This window comes from Berghia stephanieae, chromosome 1 (assembly GCF_034508935.2).
Source record: "Berghia stephanieae isolate SIO BIC M18660-M18661 chromosome 1, UCSD_Bste_1.3, whole genome shotgun sequence".
Lineage (NCBI taxonomy): Eukaryota > Metazoa > Mollusca > Gastropoda > Nudibranchia > Aeolidiidae > Berghia > Berghia stephanieae.
Window position 1 is genome coordinate 63,939,717 of NC_088360.1, and position 16,448 is coordinate 63,956,164.

Below are 16,448 nucleotides of genomic sequence, written 5' to 3' on the forward strand. Positions count from 1 at the left end.
CCTTGACAAAGAAGACCCGAATAATTATCAACCAGTCTCGAATCTCACCCTCATGTCGAAACTAATTGAGAAAATTGTTGCTTTTAGGCCCAACACGTTTTTGAATGAACACAATTTGTTTTCTAAATTTCAGTCTGCTTATCGCCCCTTTCACAGCACTGAAACTGCTCTTATTAAAATCCACAATGATATCGTAAATCATGTATGTCGGAAAAAGGATGATGTTATTATCATACTACTCGACCTTAGTGCTTCTTTTGATACAATAGACCATACTCTTTTAATTGACAGACTTAAGACACTATACGGATTTGGGGGTACTGTTCTTGACTGGTTTTCTTTTTACCTCTCTGACAGAATTCAATCAGTGTCTGTAAATCGACATGACAAGTACCATGTTTCCCATTAATATATCGACAATCATCTCAATGTTATAACAGATATAGAAAATTGTATCTCTGAGATTAATGACTGGATGTGTTGCAATAAACTCAGGTTAAATGAAAACAAAACAGAGGTGTTGCAAATTACAAGACGGGGCCTCGTGGACCTTTCCACGCTTAACCTGAATCTTTCTGATTGTGTAATTCCCATCACTAAAGAACCTGTGAGAAAGTTAGGAGTTTTATTTGATACCAAATTAAACATGTCTGCCCATGTCACTAATGTAACTAGATCCTTCAATCTTTATCTTAGATCTATTGGTGCTATTAGAAGGCTTCTTGATATTGATACTACTAAACTTCTTGTGGTCTCTTTGATTCTTACCCGCCTTGATTATTGCTATGGTTGTGATAATAATGTCATTAATCGACTCCAAAAGATACAGAACAAAGCAGCTCGATTGGTAACGTTATCTAAAAAGCGCGATTTTATCATCCCAATTTTGGAGGACCTACACTGGCTACCTGTAAAGTTTAGAATTGAATTTAAAATACTCACCCGTGTTTTCAATTGCATAAACAATTCTGCTCCTGTTTACCTTCAGGAACTTATCCACCTTTATGAATTCAGTCGAAATTTAAGATCTGCTAATTTAAACTTCCTAAGGGAACCCCCAAAGTCGTTAGTTTTTCATGAGAAATCCTTTGACCACCATGCCCCCCCCCCCCCCCCCCCCCCCCCCCCCCGACTGTGGAACTCCATCAATATTGAAACTAAAAATAGTGAAAATCCACTTATCTTTAGAAAACAGTTAAAAACTGAGCTTTTCTGTAGGGCATATAATTTAGACTCTTTTGTATGTATTTTATTATAATATATTATGTTGTCATATCGAATTTGTGTGGTTTTTAACATGTCAGCTCTATATTTAATAATAATAATAATAATAATAATAATAATAGATCTTTATTGTCCATAAATATGGCAATTTGTCATTTAGTTACACTTGTATATCATACATGATGTGTTGATGTAAAGCGCCAGTGAGCAATTCTAAATTGGAACTAGGCGCTATATACTATATAAATTAATTATATTATTATATCAATTCTGGTTAGGTGTAGTAATATATCAATGCTGATTGGCTGTAGAGTAATATATCAATTCTGGTTAGGTGTAGTAATATATCAATGCTGATTGGCTGTAGTAATATATCAATATTGATTGGCTTTAGTAATGTATCAATGCTGGTTAGGTGTAGTAATATATCAATGTTGATTGGCTGTAGTAATATATCAATGCTGGTTAGGTGTAGTAATATATCAATGCTGATTGGCTGTAGTAATATATCAATGCTGATTGGCTGTAGTAATATACCAATGCTGATTGGCTGTAGTAATATATCGATGCTGGTTAGGTGTAGTAATATATCAATGCTGATTGGCTGTAGTAATATATCAATGTAATTTGCTGTAGTAATATATCAATGCTGGTTAGGTGTAGTAATACATCAATGCTGATTGGCTGTAGTAATATATCAATGCTGATTGGCTGTAGTAATATATCCATGCCGATTGGCTGTAGTAGGGTGGAATCGGGTAACTTCGCGACGGGGAACTTTGCTGCCACCCTCCACCCCCAAGAAATAATTCCTGGTAAACATTTATCCTTTCATTCCTCACGTTGGAATGTTCCATTTTCAAAAGACAAGACATGAATATATGTATTGCTTCAGTTTGTAGGAAACAAATGAAAAATCTTTGAAAGATATAGCACATCAAAATGACATGTCGTAATCAAGACGTTGTGATATTCTCGAGTTTTTTATCATAACGGCAACCCTACACTAAAGTTCCCCTTGAATTTGAATGTGAAGATCCTGGTCACAAAATCAATGTAGTATTCATTTTGTCACCATCCATATCCATTTTATTATCATTTTAAGAGTATATTGTCATGAGAAAAATATTTCTAAAATATTTTAGACATTATTTGAGAGGTATATACTATTGGGTAAATTCGCCAGTATTTTCGGTAAATTTGCCACACATCATTATCATTGTACAATAAATATTCCAAAGACAATCTTTTCTGTGCAATAGATGCTGTGCATAAGCACTGAAATCTAAGTAAAATAAGAAAAGCAAATATGAATATGTATGTGGGTATAATAACCAGAAATCAGCAACAGATATCGTGACTGACTGGCATTGTAATGTGTCATCAGGAAGGCACTTTACATACATCATCACACTCGATTCACATGTGAATAAATAAATGACAATAGGCAGTATCAGATAATTTTGAGAGATTTGAGGACAAAACGCAATTGATATTGTTCCTCATATTGTCTTGTAGTGTGAAAAACTAAGTACAGTACAAAATCTCGCTGCGAATTTACTCGAAGTGCGGCGAATGGACCTGACAACGGTGGCAGAGTGACAGACATGTGTTCAGCGCTGACAAGCCGCTTTTCACAAGCTCTGCGATTCTTTCTTTCAAGTTATTTTAAAATTTTTGTGGTTTTTAATTCGATTTGGATTTTTATTCTTATATGGAGAGTATTGAGATTTTACGCTGTTTTCTGTGATATCACAGGAAATTGATTTTATGATATCGCTCTTAAAATTTAAATGACATTTTTACACACCTATTGTCCTACTTTTAAAATTGTATTCACAACAGTAATTATTGTCTTAACTTGTAGATTTGGTGACACGGTGATCCCGATCGAAGACCATGATATTATTGAGTCGAGTTCACGAAAATGAGAGACCTATCTTGAGATTGAAAGGTGTAAACAAGTCCCACCCACCCGCTGACACCATCTCTCTCCTAAAGCAATTACAAATATACAAGAGATCACATGTCAAAAGAGGAAAGAGGGGAGGGTGCAAACAACAACAACAACAACCCGTTAGTGACACTGACAAACTAACCATTTTATCACGGAGCCCAAACATTACTCAGCCAGACAGTTTTGGCCACCAAAGCACAACCCGTAACTAAAACAAAAAGTGTAGAACAACTATAAATATTGACAATAAATTTCCAATGTTTAATGAGAAAACAAGAGGAGTTTACAGTTATGTTAGAAAGGATTAAACCTGACATCATATTTGGAACTTAAACATGGCTGCATGAAGCAGTGCTTAACTACCGAACTGCTTTTTAATGACCACTACGAAATTTACAGGAAAGACAGGAAAACGAAAGGGGGAGGAGTAATTATCCAGTAGCAGTCGTGGTGTTGTTTACACAGTTCAAATGAAGTAAATATTAACACCTGTAACCATATAGGCTACATCAACTCAAAAACAAAAAAAATTCGATCGGGGGCGACTTTAATCTGCCAGATATAGATTGGACCGGAAACCAAATCATCGGCCACCAGTAGCTATCTAAAGCGGAAAAGGTGGATCACTTTAGTCAGGTAAGCACGCACGCCTCGCGGCGGTGGTGGGGTTTGAAAAAAAATTTTTATTCTCTATTGTCTTCTGGCACTTTTCTACTCACTTCATATCTTGTTGTTACCAACATAAGTGCCTGCTCCACTCACTTTTCTGAATTAAAAATTCACCCCATACACCGGAGCATACTCAATGTCTCAATCGTTTCTATGTTATATGTTTGTGATGAGAATATTGGCTATTAAGCTTAACTGCTGGTCAAAATTACTTCGCGATGGTGGCGAACGAATCGGCGATCTCAAGAAGTGGGTGAGAGAGGGATCTAGAAATTACTTTGGGTTTGAAACGAATATTTTAGTGTTCGTGGATAGCTCACACGGTAGAGCCACGCTCTCACCTGCCAGGCGGGGTTGTCGTACCAATAAGGTCGCAGGTTCAAACCCCACCACCGCCGCGAAAAAAATTTTTATTCTCTATTGTCTTCTGGCACTTTTCTACTCACTTCATATCTTGTTGTTACCCAATATGCCCAACAGAATTATTGTTGTTTTTTTTTAATATTTTCTTTTCAGGAGAAAGGACAAAAGATCCAATATCATCATCAAGAGTGTGTTCTTGTCACTTCAGAGAAGGTGACAAAGCCAACCTCCCTGAATTGTTTGACAGAAATAAAAATAAATTGTTTCCATCAGAGCCAGACAGAAAGAAAAGAAAAGTGACACAAGGAATTCTCAATTGGCACCAACATCAAGAAGTCCACCACCACCACACCACCACCATCATCATCATCATCATCATCATCATCACAAAGTCCCACCTTTAAAAAAAACATTCCTCATCATCATTATTTTCCTCATCATCATCATCCTCAATATCTTCTCCCTCATCATCATCTCAACTCTCGTCACCATCATCACAGGATTCCATCTTTAAAAAACATTGTAGAACAAGTGAGGATATTTTAAATAGAACAACAAATTTAATTCAAGAACAAGAAATTACAGACAAAAATAAGGAAATAGCTAGCTTAAAAAAAAAAACAACTTAGTTAGATTCAACGCACTTACACTGTTTCTAGCCTTACAGAAAAAAAGTTCTTCGAATGGAGACAGGTGTACATTGTTTTAAAATATTTAATATTATTGTTCAAAATTCAATGATTTCTCCAGACCAGTGGAATAGTTGGCTCATCGAAACGCTTGACAAACATGCGCCATTCCAAACAAGGACCGTCACCAACCGCTAATATGCTCCGTGGTATACGTCGGACGTTAAAGAAGCTAAAACGAAGTGTCGGAGAGCAGAAAGACTGCTGAAAACATCAGGCCTTACGATTCATCGTGAAATATTCAAGAATGCATTTCGTGCCTGGAAGACAACAATAAAAAAGGCAAAGACCACGTATTTTCTTTCAAAATTCGAAACTTCTAAATCTTGTAAACAATTATTTAACATCTGCAATGATCTACTTGGACGTGAAAGATGCACTTCATTACCATCTACAACCAATCAAAGAGACTTGCCAAACACATTTGTCAACTTTTTTAAAGACAAAATCCATAACATTCGTTCAGAACTAGATCGGCATGAACCATTTATAGATACAAATACATTCTGTGGTACCCCTTTAGACTAGTTCCAACCAGTTTCACCTAGTTTCATAAACGAGTTGATAAAAAAAGCCCCCATTAAATCCTGCGACCTTGATCCCCTACCAGCACAGCTTTTGGCCAGCTCCATCGATACATTATTACCATCCATTACATCAATCATAAATACATCCATACTGACTGGCGAAGTTCCATCGTGCTTTAAAAGTGCCCTCGTCAAACCACTTCTGAAGAAACCATCACTGGACCACAATATATTAAACAATTATCGTCCTGTATCAAATTTACCTTTTTTGTCAAAACTTTTGGAGAAGGTAGTTCTTACACAATTAACATCTCATCTTAAGAACAACAGTTTCGAACAACCCTTTCAGTCAGCCTACAAACATCAACACAGTACTGAAACGGCGCTTCTTAAAATCTTTAATGACTTGTTATGCAATGCTGATGCTAACAATATCAATGTATTATGCCTTTTAGATCTTTCAGCTGCCTTTGACACCATTGACCATGACATTTTGTTAAGAAGACTAGAAAGTACGTTCGGCATAAAAGGAATTGCCCTTAAATGGTTTACATCATATTTACAGGATCGATGGCAGACTGTCGTGGTGAATGGTGTTCAGTCAGAACAAGTTTTACTCAATTTTGGAGTGCCACAAGGCTCTGTTCTTGGCCCTGTCCTTTTTACTGTATATATGCAGCCCCTTTCTAGTGTGATATCCAGATTCAATCTGAGTTATCATTTTTATGCAGATGATACGCAAATATATGATTCAGCACCCCTTAGTAATTTACAGTTCTTAATACAACGAATTACGAGCTGTTTTAATGAGATTAAATCTTGGATGTACCACAATAAGTTAAAATTAAATGATAGTAAAACTGAGATTTTAATGTGTGGAAGGCCGAGTATCCTTATACAGGCAAATAAATCACCTATTACTCTCGGAAACAGCACAATAGAATTTTCAAATAAAGCAAAAAACCTTGGCGTCATCATCGATAAAGATCTTTCCATGACAAGCCACGTGAATAACACCATACAATCTATGTACATAGAAATGAAAAAAATAAGCAAAATTCGTAATTTAATACCGAAGCATATAACAGAACTTTTAATTAATTCCCTGGTTTTATCTAAATTGGACTATTGTAACTCCCTTTGGGCGAATTTAGCTAAAGACCAAATTAGCAAACTTCAGGTTGCTCAAAATAACGCAGCCAGGCTCATTATACGCAATAACAAAAAATACCCGTCAGCAACTCTTCTTCTCCGTGTTACATTGGCTTCCTGTGGAAAAAAGAGTTGCCTATAATAAGATTTGTACTGTTGTCTACAAATCCCTGAGCACGAACAGTCCCTCCTATATTAAAGACCTTCTAAACATATATGTCCCCAATAGAAACTTGAGGTCAAGCCAATCAATCCTTGTCAAACCTAAGCCATTGCGTAAAATAGGTGAACAGTCTTTTCAATTTTCGGCCCCCCATTTTTGGAACTCTCTCCCATCACACTCGGATTCGTTGACAACGTTCAAATCTCGCTTAAAGTTTTATCTTTTTACGTCATAATGTTGCAATATTATTTTCATATTTTGTTGTTAAATTGAATTCGTATCACGTTTCCTTCATACTTGTCTCACTGTAATATGTTTTGTTTTATACCACTGTAAAGCGCTTAGAGCCTGTGACAACGGGGTAAAGCGCTATATAAATGCCATTTATTATTATTATTTATTAATATGTTGAGTGCTTTAGAGGTAACATGCATTATTTATTATAGTGGATGGGAAGTTCAGGAAGAGACAGTTGCATTAAAAGACCAAATTTTCATTACACTTATGAAACTTAGTTGGTGAAAGTACTATAACAAATATTATACAAACTTTTATTCATGTTTTACATAAGCCATAAACTTCTCTTTGAAAATGTTATGAAGGTTACATGCCCTTCTAGACATAAAAATAAACTATCAGCTCCATCATCATTTTTAAGATTTCCAAATTGCAGAATGATCAAAATACCCTCATGAAATATAACCTCCAAGTCAATGCCAATAAAACCGAATTTACAACAATATCGAGGAACAAAGAGGAATGGAAAAGAACAAAGAAAGTCGGCTCACTAATTGGAGACACCGAGGATGTACAAAGAAGAAAACAGCTATCAAACGTCGCACTCAGTAAACTCACCAATGTATGGATTAGAGGTGACAAAATAAAGAGAAAAACCAAACTGAAACTGTACCGTGCTCTTGTAAAACCGGTACTTCTGTATAACTGCGGCACTTGGGCGTTGACAAAATCCGAAGAAGAACATCTGGATGCCTTCCATCGCACACAACTAAGAAGGGTACTGGACATCAAATACCCAAAAAAGATCTCAAATGAATCACTCTATAAGATCACAAAAGAAAGACCAATCTCCCTTGACATTTTACAACAACGATGGCAACTTTTCGGTCACATACTACGCAGAGACAAAAACATACCAGCTAACCAAGCCATGTCGGGATATTTCCAAAAACACGGGAACCTTTTCAGAGGAAGACAGATCACAACACTCCTGTGATCCTAAACAAAAACCTCACAACACTTGGACAAAGCATTAGTCTCATAACGGCAGGGGACCTTGAAAATCTGAGAACCCTAGCAGAGGACCGGCAATATTGGAGACACCTCACACAGGAAATACTGGAAACAGCCAAGGCGACCCGATCTTTCGGTCGAGACGCGAAAGGCATCTAAGTCAAGTAAGTCAGAATGATCATTGATTGTACAGATGACCAAATTGCTATTCCTAAAGAAATGGATAAACAACGGTTAACTTATTCTTCTTATAGGTCCATGAATTTTGTTAAAGCTCTTGTTGGTGTGAGTCCAAATGGTGTGATAAATTTTATTTCTAAACTTTATCCAGGGTCTGTCTCGGATAAGGTCATTGTACAGAATTGTGGATTACTAAAACTTTTAATTTTAAGCCCTGGAGATTTAATTTTAGCAGATAAAGGTTTCCTGATTCAAGATATTTTACCTCAAGGAGTAACTGTAAATATCCCTCCCTTTTTACATAATAAATTTACTGAAAATGAGATTTTATTAACCAAAGAAATTGCTTCATGTAGAATTCATGTTAAGAGGGAAAGACTGAAAAATGTTAACAGCCTCTCATATATTCCAACCATGTTAAGAGAAACATCTGATATTATTTTTCAATTAGTTGCAGCACTTGTCAATCTCCAGTCTCCTCTTATTAAGGAGACTGCATTTTGTTAGCTTTGCCATTCATTTTGTACAACACACATATTTTGTTCATCATCATCAAATCACCATTCAAAATAATGGTTTTGTAGGTCACCCATACATGATTTTACATGATAAACATGACAAATTATGGCATTGTTGTATCAATGTATGTTCAATGTCATTAACATTGTTAAATAAAACATGACAAATTAGTTTTGGACTGAATCAACCCAAGGCATCATCAAGATAGATCTGTGGAAGTAAAAGAATAAAAGATTCAAATTTAGAGCTGCGACCATGCTCAATAGGCAAAAAACAAACAAACTAATAAAACGTCTGTTGTGGTCTTGTGGTATGACACTCGCTTTCAGATCAGAAGGTCCTGGGTTTGGGCCTCGCTCGGCGCATAGTTGAGTCCTTGGAGAAGGCTCTTTACTCACAATCTCTCACCGTACTCAGGTGTCAAAAGAGTACCTGGCCGTTAACAGCGTTGTCTCTGTCCGAAAAAATTGCAATATCGCCTAACAAGTATCATGTCCCGTCTTCCATGTTAAATGTTGCTGTTGGCCAGGGACCCCTTGTAAAGCACTTTGAGCACATTTAGTGGATATTACATTATATAAAAGCTCAATTAAAAAAAAATTAAGTGGTTCTTTCATTCATCTTGCTTTGTTGATAAAGGGGAAACCCGAAACGTCCATTTTATCTGTTTTCGTATATTAAATTAAGTTCACATTCAATTTCACAATGTTATTGATTTCTTCGAGTTTCAATGTTCAAGCAGCAACATTTACATTACACCTTAACCCAATAGGAAGTTTAGTTTACCGAGACTGACACTGGTCTAAATAAATCCTTTATTCATCCCAGAGAGGAAATTTATCTCTAGGGTCTATTCCCAGGGAAGACTGGAATAACCGCTGTGCAGGGCCGCAAATTGAGCTAGGGCGAGGTGACTTGCTCAAGGCCACACAGCGCAGCGGCGGGTGAACGAACTCGGTACCTTTCGGGTACGAAGCAAAAACCGTACCGCTGATCCACGCTGCCCCTATGAAGTATGATTAAAATGTCTAGCGTGATTGGTGATTGTGATGCTCATATGAGTATTATAATAACCCTCCTTCCGCACTAGGACAAAACTGTCCCGGGACAAATTTGTCCTGTCCCACTGGAGAAAACTTCTATTCAAAAGGGGTTCCGCACTAGGACAGGACTGTCCCAGGACACACCTGCGCGAATGCATTATTTTTTTTTCAAAAGTTTTTTTGTAGGCAATTGCAACTCTAATAATTCACATTTTATGAATCAACATATGATACGACATGACGATAATGATTTTTTACACTGTACAATGGGATTTGTTTCATAAGATTTATATAATCATGAAATGTTCTTATAGCAAGAGTAATATTATTGCTACTGCTACTACTACTACTACTACTACCACGACTACGACTACTACTACTACTACTACTACTACTACTACCACTACTACTACTACTACTACTACTACTACTACTACTACTTCTACTACTACTACTAGTAATGGATGAAATAGAGGTTGCATATTTCTGTGCTTTACCACGTGGAAAAAAAAAAGACAAATTGAAAGAGAAAACAATATTGGGTACATCCTTTAATGACCCAAAGATTGCTCTAGGGTCAATTCCGTAGACTCTATGGTGATCTCCGATCTTATCTTAAAATGACTTTCTTGGAATCACCTCATTTTACCCAGGTGCAAATGAGTACCAGTTCGCTGATGAAAGTAATCTTTGACGGACTAGCATCATTCAAGAGGATAATAGAAAGTCAGCATGCTTCGTACCCGAAAGGCATCAGTTGAGTAAGTCACCTCGCCTAGCTCAATTTGCGGCGCTGCACTGCGGCTGACGCCTGGTCATACCTTGTCCTAGCTAAATTTGCGGCGCTGCATTGCGGCTGACGCCAGGGTTATTCCAGTCTTACCTGGGAATAGACCCTCGAGAAAAATTTCCCCTATGGGATGAAAAAATGAATTTTATTATTTTAAATTTTAAACTGTTATCTGTCTGCTCAACGCCACAGAAACATGGATAAGTTCCGGATTTATAAGCTTAGGAGGCAAGATGGCCGATGGTTAGCGCGTTGTACTCTGGACTCAGAGGTTCTGTGTTCGATTCCGACCGAAGCCAATTTGTACTTTCTAGAGCAAGAAAATTTACTCCAATCACTCACTCCATTCAGGTGTAAAAGGGTACCTGTCAAGCTGGGATAGTAATCTGCGATAGACTACAGACTAGCGTCCCGTTCAAAGGTTTTCAAACAAATACGTTAATTGTCCGCTTCACGCTATTGAAACCGGAATAACTCCTTCACCATTGGCTACATGGCTCTAAAGGACTTAATTTGTTTTACAATGAGTCCAAGTGGCTCAGAAGGACTTACTTAAAAATATTTTCATTGAGAATTCCCGAAATAAATAACGATAAAGATAATTGATCCCACAAGTTACCGAATAGATGTGCGACCGGTTTTAGACACGTTACTGCTGTGTCACAAAGTGTGACACTTCTTAAATTATATTTATAAGCATACGTTTTTAAATTGCCGAAAATATTTATGTTGCTATGTCTTCTGTACGTGGTTTCATCACATAGAATTATTTTTTGAATTGTTCTTGCTTTTTTATATTCAGAATTGAAATAAATAAATAAATTATAACCGTGAAATTGAATGTAAGCTTCAGTTTAATATACGAAAACAGATAAAATGGACGTTTCGGGTTTCCCCTTCATCAACAACACATGATGAATTAAAAACTACAGACGAATGAGATAATGTGGTAGTGGCGTTGTTAAGATGCATAAACAAAAACATTGATGGGCAGGAAATTGTTTGCTACTTTGTGAGGAAGCGCGAATTAAAACAGAGCAATAGAAATTTATAAAAGGTGCGTACATAATTATGTCAAAAGAGGGGAGGCGGGAAGGAACTGTGTAATGCAGTATAGAAAGTGAACTAAAATAAAGTGTGGTCTATTGTTGGAAAATAAATACAATGGAATTGGAAATAAATACAAAATATAAGGGATGTAGTTATTAATATATTAGTGGCATTAGCAGCAGCAGAAGCAACAGTAGAAATAGTAGTGGTAGTAGTAGTAGTAGTAGTCGTCGTCGTCGTCGTCATCGTAGTCGTAGTCGTAGTAGTAGTAGTAGTAGTAGTAGTAGTAGTAGTTGTAGTAGTAGTAGTAGTAGTAGTAGTAGTAGTAGTAGTAGTAGTAGTAGTAGTAGTAGTAGTAGTAGGAGTAGTAGTAGGAGTAGGGATGCAGAAAATAAAGACAGGCATTTCAATTTTGACACGGCGCCGCCAAGTCTGGGACTTTTTTGTCCTAATGCGGAAGTCTGCTATATTTTTCTACTATCACAAACAATATGAACACGGGACTGGGACAGTCCTGTCCCGCTGATTTTGTAGCATTTCACAACGGCTTGGGACACAACGGGACTGTTTTGTCCCGTCCCAATAGGTGCGGAAGATCTCTCTAAATTCTATATGTTACAGATTTGGGACAGGACTGTCCCGGGACAGTCCTGTCCTAGTGCGGAAGAGGGTTTAAGTATGTAGTAGACTATAGTCAATAGCAACGAAAATTAGCGAAGCAAGACTAAGACCTCAAAGACGTCCGTGGTCCATAAGATAAAAACACAATAATTCAATGACTCCCCCTCTCTCTCCCTAACTAAAATCGAACGTAAACAGTAAAATCTTGCCATTGGACATACTAAATCTGCCTAAACAGCCTAAACTCAAAGTAAACTGATTATTGATATTGTCCAACTGTAACTTTATTCAGTTGACAAAATTACTTTTAGGGTAACAACTGCAAAATAACAATAAATAACAAAATGTTACTAAAGCTCGCAACACAACATATTAACAATGTATAACACTACATAGCTCCCGCCAGAGCTTTTGCTCATTTGTCATAAATCCAGCCGATCAGGGGGTTTGGATAATCGTCCCCTTTCAGTGCGTTTGGATTCGGTCTGCAACGTTTCCTCATCAGGAAAGATCATACGTTTCTCCTGGTTGGTTGCACCCGTTTTACTCTCTCCCGTGTTCTGTGCTTTCTTCGGTCTTCCCGTTCGTGGTGGTTCATGTACCTGAACAGGTTGATCAATGTCACAGTGTGCGGGTTTTAGTCTGTCGATTGAGACTGAGTCTTCTTTGTTTCCTACTTGTAGTTTGAAAACTTTGTCACCGGTTTCTAGAACTCAATACGGTCCTGTGTACGGAGCCTGGAGTGGTCTTCGATGTCCATCATGACGTATGAACACGTATTTAGCTTTGCTGATGTCCCGTGGTACGAAGCTTGTTGCTTTTTTATGCGTGGACGGAGGAACTGGACGAAGTTGACCCACTTTCTCACGGAGGTTTTTCAACATTTCAGGAGTATTGGTGTTGGGATCCGGACCAGGAACAAAGTCTCCAGGTACTGTAATAGGTGCCCCATATACGAGTTCTGCCGACGAGGTATCGAGGTCTTCTTTTGGGGCGGTACGTATACCTAACATCACCCAGGGAAGTTGATCAATCCAGTTTGGTCCTTCTAGTTTCGCTCGAATGGCTTCCTTCATGCTTGGGGATGGTAAGCTGTTGTTTGTTTGATTTGAGTACCAAGGAGTGTGCACACGTTTGACCACAACTGTGAAGTGAACTGTGGTCCTCGGTCTGATGAAATGTTCTCTGGTACTGGTACTCCGAATCTAGCAACCCAGTGTGCGATGAATGCTCGTGTTATTTCTTCTGTGTCAGTACTGGTAATGGGTATTGCTTCAGGCCATCTGGTAAATCTGTCCACCATCGTAAGCAGATATGTATAACCACGTGAGGGGGGCAGTGGTCCAACCAAATCGATGTTGACATGGCTGAAACGTCCGCTGGGTTTTTCATATTCTCCCTGTCTGTGTACTTTTGCCCTTTGGCATGATGTGCAGGTCTTTGCCCATGCATTGATCTGTTTGGTCATTCCCTTCCATACCATTTTCTGTGAAATTAGTCGGCGGGTAGCTCTGATTCCTGGATGTGAAAGACCATGGATGGCGTCGAACATCTTTCGTTGCCATGATTTGGGAACCACTGGCCGTGCTCTTCCGGTCGATATGTCACAGAGAACTGTAGTGCCATTAGTCCCGTAAGAAATGTCTTTCAGTTGCAGGGATGTTTCTGAGGTGCGTAGTGATTGGATCTCCTCATCATTCAATTGAGCTGTTGCCATGGCCTCATAATCTATTCCCTCAGAAATCGCACTGAGACCGAAGTCGTCTGAGGTGTCGTGTTCTACTGTTGTTCTTGACAACGCATCAGCTACTGGATTGTCTTTTCCTGATATGTGTTGGATATCAGTTGAGAATTCTGAGATGGCAGATAGTTGTCGTTGTTGGCGTGCGGACCATGGTTCTGAAACCTTGTTCATTGCAAATGTTAGTGGTTTATGATCCGTGAAAATGGTGAATATTCGTCCTTCCAAGAAGTAACGGAAATGCCGAACGCCACAGTGGACAGCCAGGAGCTCCCGATCAAAAGCGCTGTATTTCTGTTCCGGAGGACGAAGCTGGCGGCTGAAAAAGGCGAGAGGTTTCCATTGGCCGTCAATGTTTTGTTCTAGTACTCCCCCCATCGCTATATCAGAAGCGTCTACTGTCGGTGAAGTAGGAGCTGATGTCTGCGGGTGGGACAACATAGTTGCTTGGGCCAAGGCTTCTTTTGTTGACTTGAAAGCGTGTTGTAGGGTATTTGTCCATTGAAGGGGTGCAGATTTTTTTGTTTGACCAGCCAATGCCTTGTAAAGTGGTTGCATTAGTTGAGCTGCTGCTGGCACGAAACGGTGGTAGAAATTGACCATGCCAACAAATTCCTGTAGGCCTGATGTTGTTGTAGGGGTGGGGAATGAGCGAATTGCCTCCACTTTCGCTGGAAGAGGAGTTGCTCCGTGACAACTGATCCTGTGTCCAAGGAAATCAATCTCTTTCACCCCGAAAATGCACTTGTCTGAATTCACCACTAATCCATATTTCTCTAGCATATCAAAAAGGGCATTCAAGTGTTTTTTTGTGTTCTTCTGCATTTTTGCTAGCTATGAGGATGTCATCAAGGTAAACAAATGTGAAGTCCAAACCCTGACAAACTGTGTCCATCAGTCTCTGGAAAGTCTGTGCAGCGTTTTTTAACCCAAAGGGCATCCGGAGGAATTCATAGAGGCCAAATGGGGTTATGATTGCTGTCTTGGAGATGTCCTGCTCGTGGACTGGGATCTGATGGTAATCGCGAATGAGGTCGACTTTTGAGAAGATTTTGCAACCTGATAGTCTTGCTGAGAGGTCTTGTATGTGAGGAATCGGGTAGCGATCTGGAGTAGTAGAACCGTTTAACCTGCGGTAGTCTCCACATGGTCTCCAACCTCCGTTGGGTTTAGGTGCCACATGTAGAGGCGATGCCCACGGACTGTTGGAACGACGTACGATTCCTAGAGCCTCCATGTTGTCAAACTCCGATTTTGCTACTGCTAGTTTGTCTGGTGCCAGACAACGTGCTTTTGAGTGTACCGGAGGGCCCGTTGTGGTTATATGGTGTTCCACAGAATGCTTTGTTGTGGGACATGAAAACGTGGGCGAAGTGAGTGCTGGCCGTGTAGATAACAGCTGAGTGAACTGATTCTCATCGTCAGTTGTGATGATTGAGATGTGTGGGGCTGTATGCTGTGAAGTCATGAGTGAGACTGAAGCATAGGTGCCGCTGTGCATTAGGCGATTGCCTTTCAGATCGACGAGTAGTGAATGAGCCCGAAGGAAATCTGCCCCCAAAATTGGTCTGTTAACGGCTGCCAGTGTAAATGTCCATTCATACTGGTGTGATCCTATGTGTAAGGACAGTTTACGTTGTCCATATGATTTGATGAGTGTACCATTGGCGGCTGCTAACGGGAACCCGTGTTGTCCGCGGCGAAGGTCGTTTGTTGAAGCCGGTAACACACTGATCTCAGCTCGTATCGATCAGAAAGTTGCGGCCAGATTGTTTATCATATGCAAACAGAAGGTTGTCCTTGGAGCCGGCCACCATATTGCTTATAGGTGGCCGGCTGTCCAGTTTTCCGAAAATTTGCAAGGAGTGGTGCATTTTGTAGCCTGTTTGCCGAATTTTTGGTGGTACCAACACAAATCCGGGTCGGGTGTCTTACTGTGTTGATGGCGTGGTCCATCTCGTTTGTTGTGTTTGCCTCCTTTCATTGTTGCATTAATGGTAGCTCCGGTGGACATAAAGTGTTTGTCTGCCGCTTTGGCCAGGTCCCGGAGGGTCGGATAATCCTGTTGAGTTACCAAGGATTGGACTTCTGCTGGTAGTTGGCGTAGAAAAACTTCCTTAAAAAGGAATCCTGGTTCTTGTCCTGGAGGGACTATGGCAAGCATTTTGTCCAATAGTTCGCTTGGTTTGGAATCACCCAGACCACCAATGTCTAAGATGCGAGATGCGGCTTCTCTTTCAGAAAGTTTGTAATTGTCTATGAGTCTTTGTTTGAGGGTTTCATATTTGTTAGTGCTTGGTGGGTTGGTCAGGATGTCGATAACTCTGGTGGCAGTGTCTTGGTCGAGGGATGCTGTGACATAACTGTATTTAGTTACGTCAGCTGTGATTCCTTTAATTGTGAATTGTGCCTCGGCCTGAACGAACCAAATTTGAGCTCTTTGTGGCCAAAAGGTTGGTAGTTTGATGGACACTGCGTTGGCTTCATGGGTATCCTGATTGGTTGGCAT

General features: G+C 39.3%; 1 protein-coding gene across 1 annotated transcript; it reads right to left on the minus strand.

Annotated features, from left to right (window-relative positions):
• Window positions 1-15,761: 15,761 nt before the first annotated feature.
• On the minus strand, window positions 15,762-16,448 carry LOC144976508 (uncharacterized). The gene has a single exon (XM_078920826.1). The coding sequence runs from the start codon at window positions 16,446-16,448 to the stop codon at window positions 15,762-15,764; it is 687 nt and encodes a 228-aa protein (XP_078776952.1).

Bases quoted from the DNA above. Each gene is read 5' to 3' on its own strand.
- LOC144976508 (XM_078920826.1), bottom strand. From the start codon at position 16,448: ATGCCAACCAATCAGGATACCCATGAAGCCAACGCAGTGTCCATCAAA.